Source organism: Rhynchophorus ferrugineus, unplaced genomic scaffold, assembly GCF_030347505.1.
Source record: "Rhynchophorus ferrugineus isolate W39M unplaced genomic scaffold, kcgeb_rfMv2 rfM5, whole genome shotgun sequence".
NCBI classification, from domain to species: Eukaryota; Metazoa; Arthropoda; class Insecta; order Coleoptera; family Curculionidae; genus Rhynchophorus; species Rhynchophorus ferrugineus.
Window position 1 is genome coordinate 13489356 of NW_027472584.1, and position 23663 is coordinate 13513018.

The 23663-nt window shown below is 29.8% G+C and overlaps 4 protein-coding genes across 19 annotated transcripts in view; 2 read left to right on the top strand and 2 right to left on the bottom strand.

Annotated features, from left to right (window-relative positions):
• Window positions 1-10572, bottom strand: part of Asph (Aspartyl beta-hydroxylase) — a 63512-nt gene extending 52940 nt beyond the window's left edge. For 3 of the 5 annotated variants that reach the window (XM_076405194.1, XM_076405192.1, XM_076405190.1), the window contains exon 1: window positions 10459-10572. The gene's annotated coding sequence lies outside the window, so the exon portion shown is untranslated. The remainder of the gene's footprint in view (window positions 1-10458) is intronic. The other 2 variants (XM_076405195.1, XM_076405191.1) reach the window with 2 other exon arrangements.
• A 325-nt stretch (window positions 10573-10897) lies between these two features.
• On the top strand, window positions 10898-14062 carry Tmem63 (Transmembrane protein 63). Its single transcript, XM_076405196.1, has 2 exons — window positions 10898-11023; window positions 11082-14062. The coding sequence occupies exon 2, from the start codon at window positions 11086-11088 to the stop codon at window positions 13309-13311; it is 2226 nt and encodes a 741-aa protein (XP_076261311.1). The 5' UTR covers window positions 10898-11023; window positions 11082-11085; the 3' UTR covers window positions 13312-14062.
• A 1016-nt stretch (window positions 14063-15078) lies between these two features.
• Window positions 15079-16379, bottom strand: SsRbeta (Signal sequence receptor beta). Its single transcript, XM_076405251.1, has 3 exons — window positions 16086-16379; window positions 15570-15957; window positions 15079-15507 (listed from the first exon to the last, which is right to left on the bottom strand). The coding sequence occupies exons 2-3, from the start codon at window positions 15951-15953 to the stop codon at window positions 15307-15309; spliced, it is 585 nt and encodes a 194-aa protein (XP_076261366.1). The 5' UTR covers window positions 15954-15957; window positions 16086-16379; the 3' UTR covers window positions 15079-15306.
• An 18-nt stretch (window positions 16380-16397) lies between these two features.
• LOC143197069 (F-BAR domain only protein 2) lies at window positions 16398-23210 on the top strand. Of its 12 annotated transcripts, none has more exons than XM_076405176.1 (14): window positions 16398-16588; window positions 16872-16963; window positions 17186-17402; window positions 17465-17918; window positions 18270-18443; window positions 18834-18935; window positions 19522-19627; window positions 19676-19845; window positions 20245-20607; window positions 20721-21051; window positions 21125-21280; window positions 21342-21474; window positions 21715-21917; window positions 21972-23210. In XM_076405176.1, the coding sequence occupies exons 1-14, from the start codon at window positions 16448-16450 to the stop codon at window positions 22294-22296; spliced, it is 2967 nt and encodes a 988-aa protein (XP_076261291.1). In that variant the 5' UTR covers window positions 16398-16447; the 3' UTR covers window positions 22297-23210. The 12 variants fall into 12 exon arrangements, with proteins under 12 accessions (XP_076261291.1, XP_076261294.1, XP_076261293.1 ...); XM_076405178.1 differs by having other exon boundaries at window positions 16400-16588; window positions 19688-19845; XM_076405180.1 differs by having other exon boundaries at window positions 16461-16768.
• Window positions 23211-23663: the final 453 nt, after the last annotated feature.

Consider the following 23663-nt stretch of genomic DNA (forward strand, 5'->3'; position numbering starts at 1 on the left):
TAATCGAATCTAAACAAGAAATAAATGACCAACATCTGGCTTTTTCACGGACCGTATACTTTCATATATCGGCCAATTGTTTTCCATTTTAAATCACTTTTACGGTTTAAGATGACATTTTCATATTTCCGATTCAAAGCTAATGCAATCATTCGACAATATTCATTTCTCCATCTATACGCTCACGAAAATTAATATAGGGTGGTATGTGATAAAGTACAACCCTCGACTTTATTTCTCACAAGTTACTTTTAATTTTTGTTGATGAAAATGATATTTTCTGCATTTCTAATTAAGTTAGGAGATGCTTAAGGCATGGATGACATTTGAAATCAAATGACTGATGAAGAAATGCAATTTTTAATTACATATCACCCATAATATTTTACTTATTTTTTTTAAAATCCTTACCCAGTAATATAACAATAGTAAGTTGTTCAATAAGTTCTTAAACACCATCTAATTCTCACCAGCAGAAGAATAAATTCGACACCATTTTAATACCGGACAATCAAATATTAACGGTATTTTTACTATTTAGCTTAGCATGTAATTTCGATCTAGAGGATTCCATGCTCGTGCTGTTCGAGATCTTATTGAAGGTAATCGCCAGATATGGATTGAAAAAATCCCAGCAGAATTGAGTATTAGCTATGGAATTCCATTCCAGCGCATTCGAGACGGCATCATCCTTGTAAGTAATGCCTAAGTAAGTACGCTGAGTACGACAGAATTTCCCATTGAAACTGACACAGTGTATACCTTACAACTCTCGCAATGTGTGGTCATGCAAGAGAATGACTTTGCGCCTTCTAATCGCTATTACTAGTCTCCTTTGTAATAATAAATCGTTCAATTTGTTCAATTGACACCAATAGACATCTGCAATAACAGTTCCATATAGTTTTGGCAGCTCATAATGCAATACGCCTTATTGATTCCACCATATGATCAGCAAACTTTTATGGTCATGAGTATTCCGCTTGGATGTCGATGTGGATGGCTCTCGTAGACCAACTAATAACTTTTGACACTTGGGATTACCGTAATAGATCAACCATTCGATCTTTCCTATGTAACTTGCTTGTAAATATTTGGAAATATATTCGTATAATTCATCAACTGCTGAACTGTCTGAAAGTTCTTTGAGAGTTTGAGCTGGGTTTTCGTTCAATAAGCCTTGTAATTAAATCAAATAGCAAAAAAAAAAGAATGCGATGAATGAATATAATAAAACAAAATTCAGTGAATAATTCAATAATACTAAATGAAAAACTGGAATTTTACGTAGAGAAATGTCAGAACCACCGAACCGAACAGATTGGGTTGTTTAATAGTTGTTTGCAGTAATTCTTCTATTATTTATACATTTTTCTGAATAGCAATAATGATTAAGTACAACTTGAATGGGACTTTCTCAAGATTGAAAAAAATTAAACTAGATAAGATTAATCAACCCTGTACCCCAACACTGTTCTACTGTATATCCATCAAATATTATGATTCAAACTGAAAAAAAAAGAACAAATTACTTCTGTAACAATCTACATATGCTGCCTTTAAAAAATATTTGAAAAAATTAGTTATACATTAATAACCGTTATTATTACATATGATAAATTAGCAAGCTTGTTTAAAATGGTATAAAATAAAAATTAATATTCAACTGTTGACAGTGTCCGTATTCTATATATTATATAAAACTGTATAATCTAACACACAATATATCCTATGAAAGGGCTAAGTTAGCAAATATCTACGAGACCGAATAAATGAATACAGTAGTGTTATTGAAATTAGGTTCAGTTTTTATCTTGATCTGTTGAGCGCTGCGCCTCTAACCCTTAATATATCAATATTAGTGTTGGGAACAATCGACTGAAATCGACTATCGACTGTTCAGTAATTGACTACTTTTTACTATCGACTATTTCAGTCGCTATTTTTTGTTCGACTGTTTTTATTAGTAACTGTTTCCAGTCGCTATTTTCGGTCCGACTGATTTTATTACTATTTACTATCGACTGTTTCAGTCGCTTACTTTTAGTTACTATTTTCGGTTCTACTATTTCATTCGACTGATTTTTAACATTCCGGCCTTCCGTACTAACCGCGACCTTGAAAAGTAATGCGCCGAATTCATGCTTATATAGATTTATATGTAATATATGTGGATTTATGTTTTTTTTTGTAGTTTGCTTGTGAATAACTATATATTGTAAATTAATATAGCAGCATTTTGGAACGCTAGTTTGCGAGGGCAAAAAAATTAAATTGTAAATTATAAATAGTAAGATACTTTTGACTGGCATAATCGGTAATACTTTGGACTGGTATAATAGGTAATACTTTATTGATAAACTTTCACGATTTTTGTCCAAGTGTCTTGTTTGTCGAAACTTTTTTCCTAAAATCTTGAAAACTAAACACTCTAGTTTCTGCTAAATTTTCATCATTTTTTTTTCACCTAGTATCTCGATAATACTAATTAGCAATTTTCCACTCACCTTCAGATTTTTCGACCTTCTCTGTAAATGAGATGTCACTAATTATAAAGCAAGTTTTTTCGTTAGGTAAAATCTGTCTATCGCGATAGTTTCTGGATAACTGTTATATAAAAATAAACTAATTGACAGTGCTAATGTCGAAGAATCTATAAAATATCGTAAGTGACCATCGACGGCTCCTACGACTGCATGAGAATTTAGAACATATTTCATCAATTGCGTCTACTCAGCCTTTTGTTGAGTTATAATCAAGAATTATATGTGGTTTTCCAAACTCCGGATATTCGCTCTTCGGTGATGGGAAGATGACACTAACATGACGGCCTTATGAATTTTGGGCACGTATGAAATTAGAATTATGTCTCAGATCAAACCATTCTCCCCCTATTGGGTAGAAGTTGGAATAGAATTTCTTTCTTATTTTTTCTGATTGAGCCAATACAGGTTGGTCCTATTAAATAAACTATCACTAACACACTAACTATACGTCTACAAGACGGCAGTCGATGTTTCACTCGAGATATTCCTTAAACTAAACCACCTACACCTCTCAAATTCAGGCTAACTAAATGAATACTGTAGGTGATAAATTACGGGGAAGGACAAGAGACAATATTAAAAGATAGGGGTAATGTGAGAAACTGAAAATGCAATGCCGTCTCTGTGACGTATGATTAGTAGTTAAGGGTTAAGAAACATTATGGTATTCATTTATCTCCTATATAATTTAATTAGATTTTTTTATGTTATTGTAAATTTGAGTACATTGAATATTTGAAATACATATTGTATTGTTATACATATCTGTTATCAAAAATATGAAGAACAATACACACGGCATGTCGTAAGACAATGTAAACTTTTGTTTCCATTTTATCATAAAATTGCTTGAGGTACTACGGTATATATTGTAGGTTTGTTATACGATTGATTGGAGACAGTCAAAATGTTTGGGGAGCCGAATGTTGCAAAATATAATTTTTCTCTTTAGTATAATATAGATTTATTATAGGATTGATTGGTGATAAGGGTTAAGAAACATTATGATATTCATTTATCTCCTATATAATTTAATTAAATTTTTTTATGTTATTGTAAATTTGAGTACACTGAATATTTGAAATACATATTGTATTGTTATACATATCTGTTATCAAAAATATGAAGAACAATACACACGGCATGTCGTAAGACGATGTAAACTTGATGTAAAATTTTGTTTCCATTTTATCATAAAATTGCTTGAGGTACTACGGTATATATTGTAGATTTGTTATACGATTGATTGGAGACAGTCAAAATGTTTGGGGAGCCGAATGTTGCAAAATATAATTTTTCTCTTTAGTATAATATAGATTTATTATAGAATTGATTGGTGATAAGGGTTAAGAAACATTATGGTATTCATTTATCTCCTATATAATTTAATTAAATTTTTTTATGTTATTGTAAATTTGAGTACACTGAATATTTGAAATACATATTGTATTGTTATACATATCTGTTATCAAAAATATGAAGAACAATACACACGGCATGTCGTAAGACGATGTAAACTTGATGTAAAATTTTGTTTCCATTTTATCATAAAATTGCTTGAGGTACTACGGTATATATTGTAGATTTGTTATACGATTGATTGGAGACAGTCAAAATGTTTGGGGAGCCGAATGTTGCAAAATATAATTTTTCTCTTTAGTATAATATAGATTTATTATAGGATTGATTGGTGATAAGGGTTAAGAAACATTATGGTATTCATTTATCTCCTATATAATTTAATTAATTTTTTTTATGTTATTGTAAATTTGAGTACACTGAATATTTGAAATACATATTGTATTGTTATACATATCTGTTATCAAAAATATGAAGAACAATACACACGGCATGTCGTAAGACGATGTAAACTTGATGTAAAATTTTGTTTCCATTTTATCATAAAATTGCTTGACGTACTACGGTATATATTGTAGGTTTATTATACGATTGATTGGAGACAGTCAAAATGTTTGGGGAGCCGAATGTTGCAAAATACAATTTTTCTCTTCAGTATAATATAGATTTATTATAGGATTGATTGGTGATAAAGTGTCGGGGCAGTCAAATGTTGCAAATATTATTTTTCTCTTGGGTGTATATATTATAGATTTGTTATAATGAAAAAATCAAAACGTCAGAATGGCCGAATGTTGACAATGGTATTTTTAATATTTAATATATTACTGTAAATTAACACACACTGTATAAAGTAACCACACGATATCTCTAAGTTAGCAAATATCTGTGAGACCGGAAGAATATAGTGTTATGCGAATTAAGTTCAGTTTTTATCTTGATCTCTGGGAGACAGACTGACTGTCTTATTTTTAATATTCAATGTATATACTATTATATTACATTTTATACGACAGTAAAAACATAAGCTTTTCGAAAATTTTAATGTATTAGTAGATAATGAAAAGTAACTGCAGCAGTGCATTGATTCTTCTATAAAAGTGATTTAAATCGATTACTATATGGTTTACAGTTAATATGATACATTTGAAATAATGTATATGAATCATTCCATAATACTTCGCATATCAAAAAGTACCATGTTACTCGAAAGGGCCTAAATCTATGGGTGACGTCAGTGACGTGTGTACAGCACGTGACTCCATATATTCAATTGTTTCCGTTCCTAAGACCAGCACGTGACTAACATGGCGGACTTTAATACTTTTTACATTTTCACTATGCCAAATTTAGTTACGACAAATCACTAATGCGCTATATATTGTCTTCGTTTGCTTCTAAACCGATTAATAAATTCTGTAATTTGATAACTTCATGAATGAGTCATGAGTTATTTTTCAGTAATCCATTTTTCTCTACGAAAACAAAATCGGGAAGCATGACTTTATATAAATAATTTTTTTTCTCTTAGTATCTATAACCATATCGAACTATGACCAATCGCTTAGACAATGTACATATTTTATTACTATTATCACTAATTATTATCGTGACTCAGTCAATAAAAAAAAATACTAACAATAATAATATATATTTATTAATACCAGTGATAGTGTTTGTTTATCAACATAAAGAATTTTTGAACTTTTGAACCACAAATGAAAATATCACACACATGGGCTGAAAAGTCCCGGGCGTGACGAAGAAAACGCGTTTTTTTTGTTCCAAATTGGGTTCATTCATCAACGTAATCTCCATCTAGAGACACACAATCATTCATTCCAGAGCCGCTCTATCTACTACCACTTTTATAGGACAATTTTTCTTTTGCCTCAAAATAGGCCTGTCACCAGTTGCTGTCCAATGTGATTCCGGAGTTAAGTGATGGATCCATGTTTCATCCATTGTCATATATCGACGCAAACATTCCGGTTTGTTTTGTTTAAACATGGCCAAACACTACTCCGAATCATGAACAGGTTTTTGTTTTTAGTCAACGGTCAGTAAACGCAGCACCCAGAGCTTTCTCATAGTCAAATGCTCATGCAATATAAAACCAACATGTTCTTTTGATAACTTTACGATGTTAGCTAACTCACGCAACTTCACTTTTCGATCATTCAAAACGATTTTATGGATTTTTTTATGGTTTCTGCTGCTTTTGGACGTCCACTGCGTTCTGTATCATCGGTGTCTCTACGACCACGTCTGAAGTCAACAAACCAACGTTTCATTGTTGTTTTTGATGGAGCTGAGTCCTTATAATACTTTTCAAGCCATTTCTCCGCGCTTGAATGATATTTTTCCCATCAAAGAACAGTGTAAAAAAACATCAACAATGAATCAAAAACAGTGGAAATTGCTTTTGATCCATTGTTATAAAAATAACAAAAGTAGTGTCACACATAACTCACAAACTTATGAGTAGAATATTATGAAATTTTAACAGCTTTCTTTCGAAGGTTAATACTAACTGAAAAAGAGGTGAATGCAATGAGACTAGCGCCATCTATGTGCTAGGCCCGGGACTTTGCGGTCCATGCTTTATTTATGGAAAACAATTCAAGTCAAATGTCACAATTGGAATGGTCGAAATTCGACCACAATGTATTAAATTATTTCTCTAATAATAGAGTAAAAGGACTAATTTAAAAATGATATGTTACTGAAATTTGTTTTCACAGTATTTTCAATATAAGCTCAGAAATGTATTTGATACATAACATTAATTAAAATAATAAATGTCTGTATATTAAAACATATTAAAATATATGCAAACTATCTCAAGAACTAACATTAACTGATATTTTTTAAATTGCATTTAATTACATTTAACTTTCAATAATTAACAACGTATTAATAACTGTAAATTACTACACCGCTGAAAATTATAACAAAATAACAGATCAACTGAAATGTCCCAGGCCTACCAAGATAAAACACAATTTTTTGGCAAAATTAGTTTTTTTATTCAACATAATTCCCTTCAAGGGTGATACACTGATTATAGCGACCCTCCAACTTTTCGATACCATTTTTGTAGTACGATTTGTCCTTTGCTTCAAAATAGGCCTCAGTTTCGGCGATCACCTCTTCATTCGAAGAAAGTTTCTTCCCAGCGAGCATTCTTTTGAGATCTGAGAACAGGAAATAGTCGCTGGGGGCCAGATATGGAGAATACGGTGGATGAGGAAGCAATTCGAAGTCCAATTCATGAATTTTTGCCATCGTTTTCACTGACTTGTGACACGGCGGATTGTCTTGGCGAAGCAGTACTTTCTTTATCTTCAAATGAGGCCGCTTTTCGGCAATTTCATCCTTCAAACGGTCCAATAACGCTATGTAATAGATGCGCATCCCAAAATACAGACGCCATAACCTTGCCAGCCGACCGTTTTCCTACGCTTTAGGGCGGTTTCATCGTGTGCAGTTCACTCGGATGACTGTCAATTGAACTTCGAAGTGAAATGATGGAGCTATGTTTCATCCATTGTCACATATCGACGCAAAAAATCGGGTTTATTACGCTTGATCACCGTCAAACACTGCTCCAAATCATCAAATCGTCATTGTTCTTGGTTAAAAGTAAGCTCGCGCGGCACCCACTTTGCACAGAGCTTTCTCATACCCAAATATTCGTGAATGATACGATGTACACGTTCAGTTGATATCTTTAGAGTGTCTGCTATTTCATTCAGTTTCAATTTACGGTCATTCAAAATCATTTTGTTGATTTTTTTAATGTTTTCGTCGGTAACAACCTCTTTTGGGCGTTCACCGTCTGCGGTGCTCATTTCACCACGTCTAAACTTAGCATACCAATCCTTGATGGTTGATTTTCCTGGGGCAGTGTCTAGAAACTCGGCATAAAGTAAGTTTTTGCTTCAACTGTATTTTTTTCCTTCAAAAAGCAATATTTTATCAACACGCGAATTTCCTTTTTATCGATTTTATTCACAATAACAAAAGTTGCTTCACTCAATATGCTATAATTCACAAACTAATGATCCGGCAACTGTCAAATCTATACTCGCATCTTTTGAGGGTTGGGGCTAACTAAAAAACATAGATTTAATTCTATACCAATCCTTGATGGTTGATTTTTCTGGGACTTTCAAATGTAATGTTAATAATTTATAATTTATAATATTTGTCCTAGATGCTCCATCTATGCAAATGATGTATAAGTTTCATTTTCATTCATTTTTGTATTCATGTAGTCCTTATATTTTATCCATATTTCTCGCCTACAATAAATACACTAGGCTTATCAAAAGTATAATTTGTTTACCTAAACTTTTAAATAAAATTGCATTGTCCCTTGCTTATTTATTTCACTCTTGGATTTCGCCCTAGCAGATAACTCATCTTTAGTTTGTATCCTATCGCTTTCATTTCAACTCACCAACAAATGAGGAATAAAAATTCTATGAAACTATTTTATAACTGTTAATATTCTATGTAATATTCATTTTAACTCTTGATGCACAAATTAACATATTGATTACCTGCAATATTCGGTTATTGCTTTGTTAAAAATAAAAATTAATTTTTTTTTATTTATTTGTTAAAAATTTACAGGAAAATCTTAACAATATTTAGAATTACCTCTAATACAATGATATACCATGTATCCTTAACCATACTTATTTTTCTTCAGAACTTTTTTTCTTGTTCTTGCCAGACATCAAACTAAATCAAAAGCTTATTTCGAAACTTTAAATATCTTGTAAGCAAAGAAAACAAACGATTCTTTTTATTCTCGAATTTAATCTATATTGAGATGAAAGAAATTTTCGCATATGTCGCGGACACATTAATTTGTTCTCTGAAAAAAATTGTAAAATTTAACTTTACGTGACCTTAATCGTTTTTTATCCAAACCTACGATAACTCTTTAATAATTCCAAGAATACGGGAATAACGAAAGTAACACAACACACACACTGCCTAAAATTAAATAACTTTAATAATGTTTTAATCACTCACTGTCCGGTTTAATAATTACTTAATATAAAATATATTTATATTTTAATATTTTAATATTCACTTAATTTTAACGAACACTATCCTTTATTTTATTTTATAAACTTTAAAAAAAACTTTAGTCCCAGCGAGGTTCGATCCTATTACGTTACGTTCAATAACGCGACTATCTCAATAATATGAGGACTGTCCCGTCGCTTTGACCACTACGATACCAAGCCTGCTTTATTTTGCTTAGATTTCAACAAACAATCCCTACAAATGTTGTTTTGTTGGGATTTAACTGAACATATTTAAAGGAATAAAAGATTTATTATTACACAGAATGGCTAATCGCTATTTAAAACAAACATTTTAATTTCATAATGACAATTTTACCAAAAAGTTACAAAATTCTTTATGACCAAATCCATATATTTTCTTGCAATGTTAATCAAAATATCTACCTAACTCAAACAGAATTATTAGTACATATCACAAAATAATGTTTATAAAAAATATATTCACTTCACAAGACAATACACCCCCCTAATGTAAACGCCTTCAAAATAATTAAAACCATTTTAAAAAGTAACCCTTTTCAGGGGGTTTGATTTTTTTGACGTTTATGTTGTTCTTTTACTTGACAGGCCTCTGACAGTTGTATATATTAATGTATCAATTCCGTTTAATTGTTTGGGTAATTGTCATGAAATTTGTAGGGACTTTTTAGTTCAGCCGCATTGTACATAGGCCGCTTGATGAAAGCGTTTAATCATTTTCTTTTATGTAACCGAAACCGCAGTTTTATAAGGGGTCTGTCAACAATATACATTTTTTTTGTTAATTCTAAAATGTTCACAACTAAGTTTCAATTTTTTTTTCAACTTCTATAGACCTCCCTTACCAGATAAATATAATTGATTTAATAATTATTTCTTGAATGAATTACTGCATTTAACCAAAACAATGGTTTTTATCAATTATATTAGATGTAAGATTTTCTTATTTCCTAGCTTTTAAATATAATTACGTAATATACATTAGTGTTATTTAAAAATATTTTCCCATTAAAAACTACTGATGTAATTAATTACTAGCTATGTATTAAACGGGACATGTATTTCTGATTTGTTAGAAATAAAACATAATATAAAAAAATACAAAATAAAACTTATTCCATACTGTTACATACATTAGCATAGAATTGGAACTATTTCATTCTCACAATTATAGCACAGCGACTGTAAGCAATTGTTACAACAAACAAATACATAGCAACTAAACAAATTCAATTCAAAATGTGTAAGATTATTTTAAAAATATATTAATAAATAATGTATAACCTTGAGTGTTTAATTAATTAATGATTTCAATTCAGCAAACGAACATTTCAAACAAATATAAAGTATTAAATCAATTTAGAAACTAATGAGATCCTCTAGTGAAATTTAAATTTGAAAAAGAATGCGGGTGTAATATCTAAATAACCAATAAAAAATAATTGAAAGTGAAATGTATTACTTACCAAAATAAATATATATTTATTTAGTAGAAAACGTATTAATCTTAATTTTCAAATTAACACATAACAAAACAAAAACAAAATTAATGTAACCTAAAAGTTTATTGACATAGAAATAAAATGTCGTTTTTTTAATCGAAATATTGTATATTGAAAATGTTATCTTACCACATTATAGTTAAAAAGATTAATATTATTCAACGTATATTAATCAATTTCCATAAATCAGAACAAAATCCTAACTAATATAAAATTAACCCTTATTATATTTGATTTATTTATTTTTTATATTGTTAATTTTAAAATTATATCGAACTTTATTATTTAATTCCCAATGATTACTGTAATATTTCATGTTATGACGAACATAAATTTATTTATAATAGATTAATTATCAGTTATATTTAATTCAAAATTATATCTTAATCCTAAACTTGACAACGTCGCAATTCAACGTCAACAATTATTTATAATTGTACCTTTATACGAGCACAGTATTTACATGTATGAAAATAAAACGTGATCCATAATAATAGCACGAATTTGGTGTATGATATTATTAAAATAGGTAAGAAAATTTTCATTCTTATAGTTATATAGTAAATACACCACTATTCTTGTTCTAGAATTATGAATAAAATGTCATATCCGTATGCTGATTACACATCCAATAACACCGAAATATGTTTAATAGTGCGGAAAAACCAAACTATTACGAATGCTTATGAAGGTATTCCAGAAACGTTAATTCTCAATCTAATTTCTTGGGTGTTATTATTATTACTTTTTGCTGTATTGAGAAATAGAGCATGGGACTATGGGAGATTAGCTTTAGTTCATACTGAAAAATGGACACAATTGTTTTACAAAAACACTGATGATGCGGTCGCAGTAGAAGAGACAAGTGGTGATGTTTCTCTTATGCCTGATACCGGGTGTTTATGGTTTCCATCTATATTTAAAATAACAAAATCCAAGATATATGCCAGATGTGGCCCTGATGCTACACATTATTTATCATTTCAAAAGCATCTTCTCATTTTATTTACTATAATAACAATATTTTCAATTTGTGTAATTTTGCCAGTTAATTTTCAAGGAAATTTAGAAGGTAATAAAACTACATTTGGCCATACAACTTTAAGCAATTTGGGACCTACATCAAATTTACTTTGGGTACATGTTATCGCTAGTTTATGTATGGGACCGTTAGCTGTTCTAATTATGAGAAAAAGTTCAGGAAAAAGTCCAAGTAGCACTGCATTGACATCCAAAACTGTCATGATTAGCTATATATCTAAAAACCAACGAAATACAGAAGAGTTAAAAAATTATTTTGTTGCAAGATACCCAGGTATTGATGTTGTTGACATACAAATTACATATAGAGTTAAACAATTGATGAATTTGGAAAGAAAAAGAAAAAAAATTCATGATGCTAAAGTGTATTGTCATGAAAATGCACAAAATGCAGATTTAAAGGTACAGCCTTATGGTTGTATATGCTGTTGTCCATGGAAGACTGTCAATGCTTTAGAATATTATACTAGAGAAGAACAAAGATACAATGAATTAGTATTAGCTGAAAGAAGGAGTTCTTTAGCTCGGCCTTTAGGCATTGCATTTGTTACTTTTGCAACTGAAGATATGGCACAAAATGTAATAAAGTCATTTGAACCAGATTCGCTAAGACACTGGCATATTGTTAAAGCTCCAACGCCATCAGACATAAATTGGGAAAATTTAGAAATATCTTCTAGAAATTGGTATTCCAAAGCTATTGCTATAAATTCTATTTTATTTTTGGTACTATTTTTTGTTACCACACCTATTATTTTTGTCAATATTTTCAATCAGCTATCAACATCACATGAATCATTTTTAAATAGAATAAGCCCGTTGTTATCCCAGTTTCTTCCAACATTGCTACTTTTATCGATGTCTGCCTTAATGCCTGTCTTAGTTGCATATTCAGATCAGTTAATGTCACATTGGACTAAATCTAAACAAAACCAAGCCATAATGTATAAAACATTTATATTTTTACTCTTTATGGTATTAATTTTACCATCATTAGGTTTAACTAGTGCCCAAGCATTTGTGGAATGGTCTATACAAACTGAAAATCAAACACTTCGTTGGAAATGTATTTTCCTTGCCGACAAAGGTGCCTTTTTTGTTAACTATATCATAACGTCCGCCTTGATAGGCACAGCACTTGAACTACTAAGGTTTCCTGAATTGGCAATGTATGCGTTAAGATTGTCATGTATAAAGTCAATTGCAGAAAAAGCAACAATACGCAAAGAAATCCTGTCAGAGTTTCCGTTTGGTATTCATTATGCTTGGACTCTGTTAATATTTACTATAAGTACTGTTTATAGTTTATCTTGCCCGTTGATTACGCCATTTGGTTTATTATATTTATGCCTTAAACATTTGGTAGATAAATACAATATTTATTTTGTGTATAAGCCTATTACTATGTCAAGTGAAGGGCAGCAAATTCATGCTGGTGCTGTGAGAATGGTAAGAGTTGCTGTAGTCTTATGCCAAGTAATTCTTGCCGCGTTTTTCTTCATAAGAGAGAGTGGTGGTATGAATTTAGTAACTTTTGTGATGCTGGTCGGTACTTGTGTCACTGTGTTTTCATTTTTCTTTCTTAGTCCTTTTCCATCTTGCGAATCTACACCTACAGCAAAATCACATTCACCAGTAGTCAAAGAACAATATATAGCACCATTTTTGTTAAGTTCTGGAAATATAGAAAATCATATAGATCGATCATCACCTACTTTATATGGATCATCTTCACAAGTAATTATTATACCAGAAACTGGTTCTAGCAATGCTTAAATAATCATGTAAAATCGCTTAAGTATTCTGGCTGTGACTTCCTTCCTAAACATGGATGAGAAAAATGCTTCATTAATTTATTTATGCACGTTAATCGTTATTAATTTATTACAAAATTGTATACATTGTTTTAAAATTTACCGAGAATTTTAATGTTTAATTTTTAAAAAATCTTAATATTGTTAGTAATTGAAAGTTATAGTATTAAAAAAATAATGTGCATAAATGTCTATTTTTCCATATTATAGAAATATTTTTAATATGATTTTATTACCTGTTTCCCTTAACAATTATAGATATGTTTATAAAGTTGTTTGAATATACAGGGTATTTTACAAGCTATGATATTTATAAATACAATATTATGTTTCATGGAACATAATTTAAACAACAGAGCCATAAATCTAGTCATCAACAAACAAATATAAATTATTTGATAAAGATCCTGTATATTTGATTTGAATATCTTCATGTAATATTTTTATAAAAAAATACACACAATTTGTTCCTTAAAATTTTATTTATAGTTTTAAGACTCATGCTTCATATGGTATGTGGTACTATTGTAATAAAAATGTTATTTATGTTATATATTTACTATTTTTTATTCATTTTGATATAGCAATTTAAAACAAAACATATCAAAAATATGTATAATTAATAAATACATTAAGTTTTAACCCTTAATTATATAAATTTTAAATTCCAACTAATCAATATGTTGCTATCAATCAATAAATACACAAAAATATACATTTATTTAGTTAAATCCCAATAATCCCTTCATATAAAAATCAAGTATTTTCTCTTAAACGAATTTTTACATTATATACAAAATCTGATATAGATATATAAGAAAATATTTTGTCTATTTTTCATTATGCAGAAATGTAAGAAGTCTCGTGAACTTTTAATATAATCTCTTTTTTCCCAGTGTTCATTGATCTATGTAATAATGGCGTTAATAAGATAAAAAAAAATTGCTATTAATTCTGGTAATATGTTTACTACCAGGCTGAAGAAATATGATTAAATAATTGAATCAAATCATAGCTATAGAGCACAACACGGTTATAACGAACAGTTGTAAATACATAATAAACTGCAGGATTAAAGAGAAGATGAAAAAGAAAATTAAATATAATGAAATAGGATTTATTATTATTTGCAAACTATAAGGTTATTTAACTTACGAATCGTTTGACTATTGCAACTGATTCATTAATAAATAATAGTTCATATTTTTTACTTAAACAGAAACTTTTCTTAATGTGAATTAGTAAAAAACTATTCTGATTTCAGCTTTGTAAATTATGAAAAAAAGTATGAAACTAACGAGACAAGAAATCTGATTCGCCGCTTTTTTTGAATTTATTTGAACGCTTCAGACTGTAAGATAACCGTAGCTCTCGTTCGAAGGCTTGTTCTTTAAATAATTTTCAATTTAGATCTATTTATCTGAAAAACGAAGCAATTTTTGTTTCAATTCAAGTTTGCGTTTAAAATTTAAACTATGCTTCGTTTTAAGTAGCTTTCCTTAAATTGGAACTATTTTCAAATTCCTTTATTAGACAATTACTATACATAGTTAATGCACTTAAAACGCAGAATCTTCTTACAAAATAAAATAATTAAAAAAATACTTTAGAAAACAAAAGCTATTCAAGATGTAAAATTCCCAGCAGCAAATATAATTTTATATCAAGTGTAGGCGACTAATATAAAAAATAAAAAAGGCAATTAGAAATAAGAAATAAAAGAATATGATATATAAAATGATATTTATTAACAAAATTAACTTATTGATAGAACAACAATATATAAATTATCCTAATGATCTTAAGCGAATGATCAATCATTCTTCATAAATAGTAATGTACTATTTTCTTGATGACATGGTTAATTATTGTTTGTTCTTTTTTTTTATATACATACATGAATTTTCTTACACACAACCGCATTCAATCAAATGTAAATAAATAATTCAACTTAACTTTAATGTTTTTTAACAGGCTTGTTCAATTTTTCATATGTGTTTTTGCTGTTAAACCACAAAGCAAGAGGGATAAGTAATGATGGTGTTGTCATGAGAGCAAAAGCTAACCAATCCCAATAATGAGCCGAGAATTTTTTGTCATAATCACGGAATGCTACAATACCACCTTCACCAGGTTCACTGCTGTACGAGATTTGAATCTAAAACAGAATGTTACTTTAGAAAACTTACCTACACATATGCTATTAAATAAATAAATTACCTTAGCATTGGGATCATCAGAAACCTTGTATGTCACTTCGGCACTGGTAAAGTTGAAAAAACCATATCTTTTTGGCCTGACAACTACAACATGTGTAAAATTGGATTCAGGAGGAATTCTTGAAAATCTTGGATTAACATGTCCTCCGACAATTTCAAATGCCTCACTATTAAAGCCTTGATCAACAAGTTGAACATTCACAGCTGGTGCTTTTCCAATATTGTGAAGAGAATATCTCACTTCAATATCTTTAGTTTCTACTAAATATCTATTCAAAATTTGTTTGGAGACTAATAATCTCGCTCCTAAAGACTCTTCTTGCTTCTCTTCAGCACAGTATGCTAAAGTTGCAAGTAATAAAATTCCTGCTATTTGTTTCAACATTTTTCTGCAAAATAAAAGCATAAATGAAATTAATTTGAAATAAACATTAAATAAAAAATACATTATAAGTGGAAGGACAATATTTTAAATATTAGTGAAATGAAAAAATTAAATTAAAGCAGTTCAACTCACCTCACTCAACGAACAACTAAAAGATATGGGCACTCTTAACCAATAAAATGTTTGATGGAATAGCCACGAAACAGATCGTCGAGCCACGTTTGCGTCAGATTTGTCTGTGACGTGTTAACTTTCACTTAATCGTTTAACAATATCGAAATAATAAAATAGTTAAGTTGTAACAATCTAAGTAGATATATTTAATAATTTATAACTATATATTCTAACAGAATGTATTCTTCCTTTAAAAAATAAAAAAATGGTAATAACTAAGTCTGCCCCCTATCAGGTATATGTTGACAATCAGAAAAATTGACAATATGCATATAGAGAATTCTACTATTGAACTGTCACTTCACGAACTCAATTTTTAAATGGATCCGCCCCCTTCTATATCAAAACGTTTTACAGAAGTGCTGCCCATCAAGAAAAATAGTTTATTTAAATATTTTAAATTTATTTTGTCTATATTGATATCTTCTTGTGCTTACGATACAACTAATAAAATGAAACGGGTCTGTTAAACTATCGAGGTTAAGTGCTTTTGCTGTGAATACTTAACTAATAACACTTGTTTACTTTTTTTTGGTTTGACCGTGTTATGTGCCCTTTAGCTTACTTTGTAAATAATATAAATATAACATTGGAATGATTATTTTATCATGATGACAGTTGACTTTAACGATTATTTCTGGGTGAGTATTTTAAACTAACATCTTTTGGTTTGTGTTTGATTCATGCTGATTATTACAATGTAATTAAGTAATTTGAACTTCAATTTAATTTCCTGTGTTATAGGGTGAAAAGAACAATGGGTTTGATGTGTTATACCATAATATGAAATTTGGTTTAACTGCCAGTAAAGATTTTGCAGAATTTATTAGAGAAAGGTATATGCCCTATTTTGCCTTATTGAATACATAATGTATCATCACTTAACCTAATAAAAAGTTATTTTAATAATACCATTTAAATTGTAGTTAACGTTAATAGATGCAAAATTAAGTGCTCTGATTTTTTATTGCATAATTAGATATTGATTTTGCTTCCAATTTAAGGACTAAAATTAACTTTATTGATTTTATAGATTCTGTTACAAAAATATTTTTTAGGTCAAATATAGAAGAAAATAACTCCAAACTATTAACAAAATTAGCGAAACAAGCAAGTAGTTGTTGTTCACAAGGTACATTTGCTCCGCTATGGCAAGTTTTAAAGGCTTCAGCGGAGAAGCTTTCTGTGCTTCATATGCAAACAATGCAAAAATTAGCAGAACTTGTAAAAGAAGTAGGAAAGTACGCAGAAGAACTTCATAAAAAGCATAAATCTGTAAGTTATTGCATTTGTATTTAAGTCGACCAATATATAGAATTTTAATTTTAAAATCAAAGGTTAAAGAAGAAGAATCTGGTACACTTGAAGTTGTACAGGCAATGCAAAATGTAACACTTAATGTTCAAAAATCCAAAGATGTTTATAATCAACGATTTTTAGAGTTGGAAAGGTTGAAAAAAGAAAGTGCTTCAACAAAAGAACTTGAAAAAGCTGAACAAAAGCTTAAAAAAGCCCAAGAAGATTATAAGAATTTTATTGATAAATATAGTGCTATTAAAGAAGATTTTGAAAAAAAAATGTCTGTCAGTGTTAAAAATTTTCAAGATCTGGAAGTAAGTCATCTAGTTAATATGAAGAAGTTTCTGAATTCATTCGCTAATGTAGTTGAGTGGGCCCATGAAGAAATGGGTAAGGTTCATAAGGAATTTCGACAACAGTGCTTAGAATTGACTATTGATCAATTACTGGAACAATTTGTTAAAAGCAAATCAACAGGATTAGAAAGGCCAGGTATATCTTATTTCTTGTTTTTATTTAAAGTTTTAATGCTTTCAAATATGTATATATATACATATGATATATGTATACAATATCTATATATATACATATTTGATGTATACATATATGTTATTTCTAATGCTTTCGCGGGTGTTACATGTTGAAGTAGTATTCCGGGCATGTATCCGCGTTTGGTCCTGAAAAGAACTGCCTCTTTTCTCGAAAACAATTTGAACTCCATTTGAACTATTAGAATCATATTTGATGTTAATTTTATACTCATTTCATACCAAGCTTCACAAAAATATGCTGTATATTACAAACATATATAGTAAGTAATAGACTTTTGTGATTTTTTTGTAGGAATCCTGGATATTGATGAACCGATACTGTCACCAAACCAAGAGAATGAGCCAACAAACACCAAATCGTCTAAGAGAGAAGGTAACGGTCCTAGTGACCAAACTGTGCCAACACATGCCAAAACTTCTCGTCGAACAACTTCTCTTTTAAATCTCTTCATGTCTAACTCTCAGGGTATGTTTAATACACCCTAATGCAATGTCTGAAGTATTAAGCCAAATTTCTTGTATCTGTCTTTTTCCAGTTGTAATAATTGTTAGTTCAATAGTCACAATGTTTTATTTGGGGATTCCATATGTTTAACAATAATTAGAAAATGTATTCTTTACACAAAGGATCAATTCAGATATATTAATAGATGTTTAATAACAGTCGATTTCTAACAAGTTGGGACATATAATTTATCCACCATAAATATATTTATGACGTTAAATTATCGTTGATTTAAGTTTCATCGTCCATCAAGGTTTAACACTAAAGGCATTGAAGATGTATTATGAAGCCCACGAGGTGGCAGTAGACACCTATTTGGAAGTTAACATCGGTATGGGCTGTTTTTTTTAGGTTCTCGCGAAAGCAGAGCAGGCCCTTGCAGTGCCCCATCGAGTCCAACCACTCCAGAAGGGGAGCAAGAGTTAACTCGTCATTCTCAACGCGGATCTAAGTGTAAATTTACATCTATCTCTCTTTCTGTTTCTTTACTTTTCTCTATTACTTTTATTTTCATTTATTTTAGCGTCATTAATTTTATTTCCATGCATCCAGAATTACAGGTTCTATCATTGGTGTTCATATTTTCGATATATTGTATACAGGATGATATTAAAAAAACTATACATTCTCATTTAATAATCACAATTATAAACATATTTAAATTCTATAGGAACTTCATCCTTTATACATACTATTTATTTCTTTTTGGTGCTAAAAAATCCTTTATTGGGCACACATTACACTATTTTAACACTACTTTAAAAAAAGAAACATTTATATATTCAGTTATGCATGAATTTGTGGTGAATGATTCCATACACATTTGTTTAGTTCTTGTTTTGGTGAAGGGTATAGTACTATTTTACTTGTATTGCTTAGTGAATATTGAAGCTTTTAACCACATCTTTGTTTTAAAATTTTTGTTCGACGTTTTGTTGGCAAATATTTCCCCTATTTTAACATTGCCACTTGTGCTTCACCCCAACTACGTCGTTGAACTTGAACTTTATACCGGTAAACATACGGCGTTCTTTTTTAGGGTTTTTAAGAAGTCGGAGAGACAAAGCTAAACAAAAAAAATCGAAGAAGAAACAAGCCAAGGACAGTATAGATAATCAGAGTAACAAAGAAGAAAAATCTGATGTGTATGTTATATAACAGATAGATCTAATTCATATTATTAAATAATTAAGTGATTTTATTAGGGAAGAAAAAGACGATTCACAGAAAAGTGATAGAGTAACAATGCCTACCAATAGTGGTAACCAAGAAGTTGATGAAGATGGTTATATGATTAGACCAACAGTGCCACAAAATTGGAATGAAAAAAGCAGTTTCTATTCATCATCAGATTCAGAATCGGGTAAACACTTTTTTTTTCTATTAATAATTTTTTCTTAAAATAAAATATTATAATTGAAGTTAGCGGATACGATTCATCCAATTGGTAATTGTATTTTTAACATCTTGCCATATTTTAACTTAGTACTATAAAGTTTTTAAATTACATTACACAAGGCATAACAATAAAACTAACAACCGTTATTAATATAGTTTGCCAGTACATCACATATTAAATGCTTTATTGAAGTAGCAAAAAAATTTAACAATATAATAGTGCTTCAATTGAAAGATGCCGCTTAACATTACAATATAAGTTTTAGAAAGGGATCAGATGCGCGAAACGATATTGCAATGCACGGGTTCAAAACCTTTCTCGTTGATTTTTATCAAAATAAACGTTTCTATACTTTATTCGTAGATGATGATAGAGAAAGGAAAATTCACGTGGAAATCAAACCACTAAATAATGGCTCGGCCCCAATGTCGGTATCGGTTGATGAACTCAGAGCAACAGTGGAAAACATTTATCTTTCACCTACTGGTGGTTTTGGACGTAGAGGATCCAATATGGATGGGAGTGATACAGCTATTAAAAGGTCTCAGTCAGTTTCTCAGCAATTAGGAAAACCAAGCAGTGACCTTTTGGGGCTTAGCTTCGGACAAAGTCCAACTGCTTCAAATGCTTCCACACCAACTAGTTCCCATCCATACGCACCTCTACAGAGCCCATCGCAAATGGCATTGAATTCTCCTACATTATCAGTTGGTTCTAAATATACAGGTAAATAAATAGAATAGTAGTTGTCGTGATAATTAAATAATTTTAACTTTAATTAAATAAAGTAACTTTATTTTACGTCAAACTTATAATGTAGTTGACATTATTTTTCTTAGAATTAGGAGATTTATTTTCTGAGGACAGTGAGTTACCACAACCTCCTACAAAACAACCTAGTCGCCAGACATCAACACCTACCTCTGGTTATATGTCAATACCACGACCACCTTCAAGAAGGTCAGATGGAAATCGAAGTTTGATGCAACAGTCGAGTAGTATTACCAGAGCCGACAGTATTAACAGCTTAGAGTTCCGGACAGCATGTGTACCTGTTGGAGTTTCTAGAGGGCCATCTCCGTTAACTATCGGCATGGCAGATACGATACCTTTAGCAGTGGCCTTTCATGAAATTGTTCATTCTTACTTTAGAGGTTCTGATGAATCCAGGTAAAATATGAAAATTGTCATGAATAAACTTAGATTTATATATATATATACATACATATATATTTTTTCCAAGATGTCAAGTGAAAATGTCTGGTGAAATGATGTTATCCTTCCCTGCAGGAATTGTTACAATATTAGCAAATAATCCAAATCCTGCAAAATTAATATTCAGAGTTAAAAATACTCAAAGATTATCATCAGTGTTACCAAATAAGCAATTAGTCTCTCTGTAAGTATTCTATTTTTTTTAAGTAACTGATAATTCGGTATTAAGAAATCAATAATTTCAGTGATCCTGGACAATCTTCAAATGAATATATTGGAGTTGAATTTAACATGAGTGCATTAAGTTTATTACTGAAAAAACAGTCTGAACAAAACCCTAGTGCTTCTTATTTTAATGTAGATATTTTGAAATATCAAGTAAGTATTTTAAATTTACTAAATATTCCTTTTATTTCATTAATAGTTTTTATCAAAATATATAATAAAGATACATGTTTAGTTTTCTTTAAAAAGTAAATAATTTCTTTTGTATGTGTATATATATGATTTTGTATATCTATATGATAAATGATGAGAATTGGAGCATGTAATTCTTTCAGAGAAATTACTGAATAAATCACGCCAAGAATACAAAAATATTTAAAATCTTATTTTTAGATCAAGCCTAAACCTGGGGCAAATTCATGCCCTTTACAGTTAGTTGCATATTGGAAGTGCACACGAATGCATACAGATTTAAAAATAGATTATAAATATAATTTGCACGCGATGAGTTCACCTACACCATTATTGAATGTGACAGTGGCAGTGCCTGTGGATGGTATTGTAAAAAATATACAAACAAAACCACAAGCGCAATGGTAAAATTAATTAATGCTAATTCGAAACAATGATTTGATATGATTTCTTTGAAGGTCTACAGATAATAACCCTATACTATGGAAATATACTGAACTTTCTCAGCATTCAGAAAATAATGGAGTAGGTTCAATGTTAGCTAGATACAGTCTTGAAAACGGACAAGGAACACCTTCAACTATTAGCGCCCAGTTCAACTGCGAAGGCACCACTCTATCTGGTATTGATTTCCAGCTGATAGGCCAAGGTTATCGTTTGTCTCTAGTCAAACGTAGATTTGTATCTGGAAAATATATATGCGACGGTGATCGCAAGTACGAATCTGGTACCGTCACGCCTAATACTAGTACCATGTCTTCAAACACTGAGCCTAACTGCTAGCATTTTTACATATCTAAATGCAAAACAGTCTTTTAGGGACGTTTAATTTTTCACTATCTTTCTATGAAATATTTTCATTGGTAGTTCAGTAACCAATATAATATATATATAGTTTATGATGCTATTTTATGAATAAATAATTATCACTTTTACTGTTACTTCTAATTGAGGTATAATACACCTTTTATTTATCTTCGGGTAAAAATATCAAATATATTATGATTTCAACATAACATCCTTTTCATAAATACTATGAACTAAACTAATTAACTGTAGTAGAATATAGGTTTAATATTGACATTCATTTAACAGAAAATGATATTGAATTTTTATAGGCGTTTTTAACTAAATTAAGAATATTTTAAGCATTGTAGATAAAGTAGTAACATTTTTTATCTTTATATTTAAACTTGAATAAATTAAGCTATACTTCTACCATATATGTATGGAAGTTTTGATATCTATATGTATGTTTCACCAATGAAACTTTTAATTGCCTTCATTAAATTATTTATTCGTTTTTAATGAAAGTATTTCTAGTCAAGTCTGAGGATTTAATCTTGAATGTGCTATCAGGGATTCTACCGGAAGATAAATAAACTGGACTTAAAAATAATAATAAATCCGCCTCTCGGAAGAAATACATATTTTTTATATCTACTGTAGAAAACGACTTATTTAGGTTGCTCGCTTTTTATATTTTTTTATGTAAAAGATGTATGCACCATAAAGACATATATAACACATAATTTTATTGTAATACGTTTATTTTTAATTTCTATTTTTAGAAAGGTTCTTCAAGAAGTGGTACACACCATATAATATTCTTTATTACTTCATTTTAATACAATGCCCTTTTCGAATATCGGATTAGTGTATTGTGTATTTGTATTCGAATAAATTGTATTATTAGATTTATTGGTTTCTATTGACTTGTTTTAATTCTTTTTTTTATCAAAAGTTAATGAAATTTGAAGTAACCAAATATCCTACGAGGGCTACAATATCACAGTATTTTCTGCTTAGTTTAGAGAAGCATATGATAGGCTCTTAGGTACATACATGGATATATTTCGATGACTCGATTTGATAAGTCTTGTACAGCTTGGCATAATCAGCCAATTAGGCTGAAAGATTCGAAAATTCGATTGGAGCATTATTAAAAAATTACCGACATAATTGTATCTGCGTAGAGAATGTTATACAAAAAAAGAACGATCAGATAATAGTGAGTTACAAAATATCTCTGAAAATTAGCTTTATGGTTACCTTTTCGTAGCATTTTAATTTCCATGCTGTATGATAATTTGATGAAATTACGTTAAGTTGTAGATACTTAAGAATTTAAAAAAGCACATGCTTCTTAA

What these genes read in the sequence shown, in the direction of transcription:
- Tmem63 (XM_076405196.1), top strand. Translation starts at nt 11,086, where the DNA reads ATGAATAAAATGTCATATCCGTATGCTGATTACACATCCAATAACACC.
- LOC143197069 (XM_076405176.1), top strand. Translation starts at nt 16,448, where the DNA reads ATGGATCCGCCCCCTTCTATATCAAAACGTTTTACAGAAGTGCTGCCC. An exon ending in CTTCATGTCTAACTCTCAGG is followed by an intron (nt 18,444 to 18,833) that starts GTATGTTTAATA and finishes TGTTTTTTTTAG; the next exon opens with GTTCTCGCGAAAGCAGAGCA. An exon ending in AAAGAAGAAAAATCTGATGT is followed by an intron (nt 19,628 to 19,675) that starts GTATGTTATATA and finishes TAAATAATTAAG; the next exon opens with TGATTTTATTAGGGAAGAAA.
- SsRbeta (XM_076405251.1), bottom strand. Translation starts at nt 15,953, where the DNA reads ATGTTGAAACAAATAGCAGGAATTTTATTACTTGCAACTTTAGCATAC. An exon ending in CTGATGATCCCAATGCTAAG is followed by an intron (nt 15,508 to 15,569) that starts GTAATTTATTTA and finishes ATTCTGTTTTAG; the next exon opens with ATTCAAATCTCGTACAGCAG.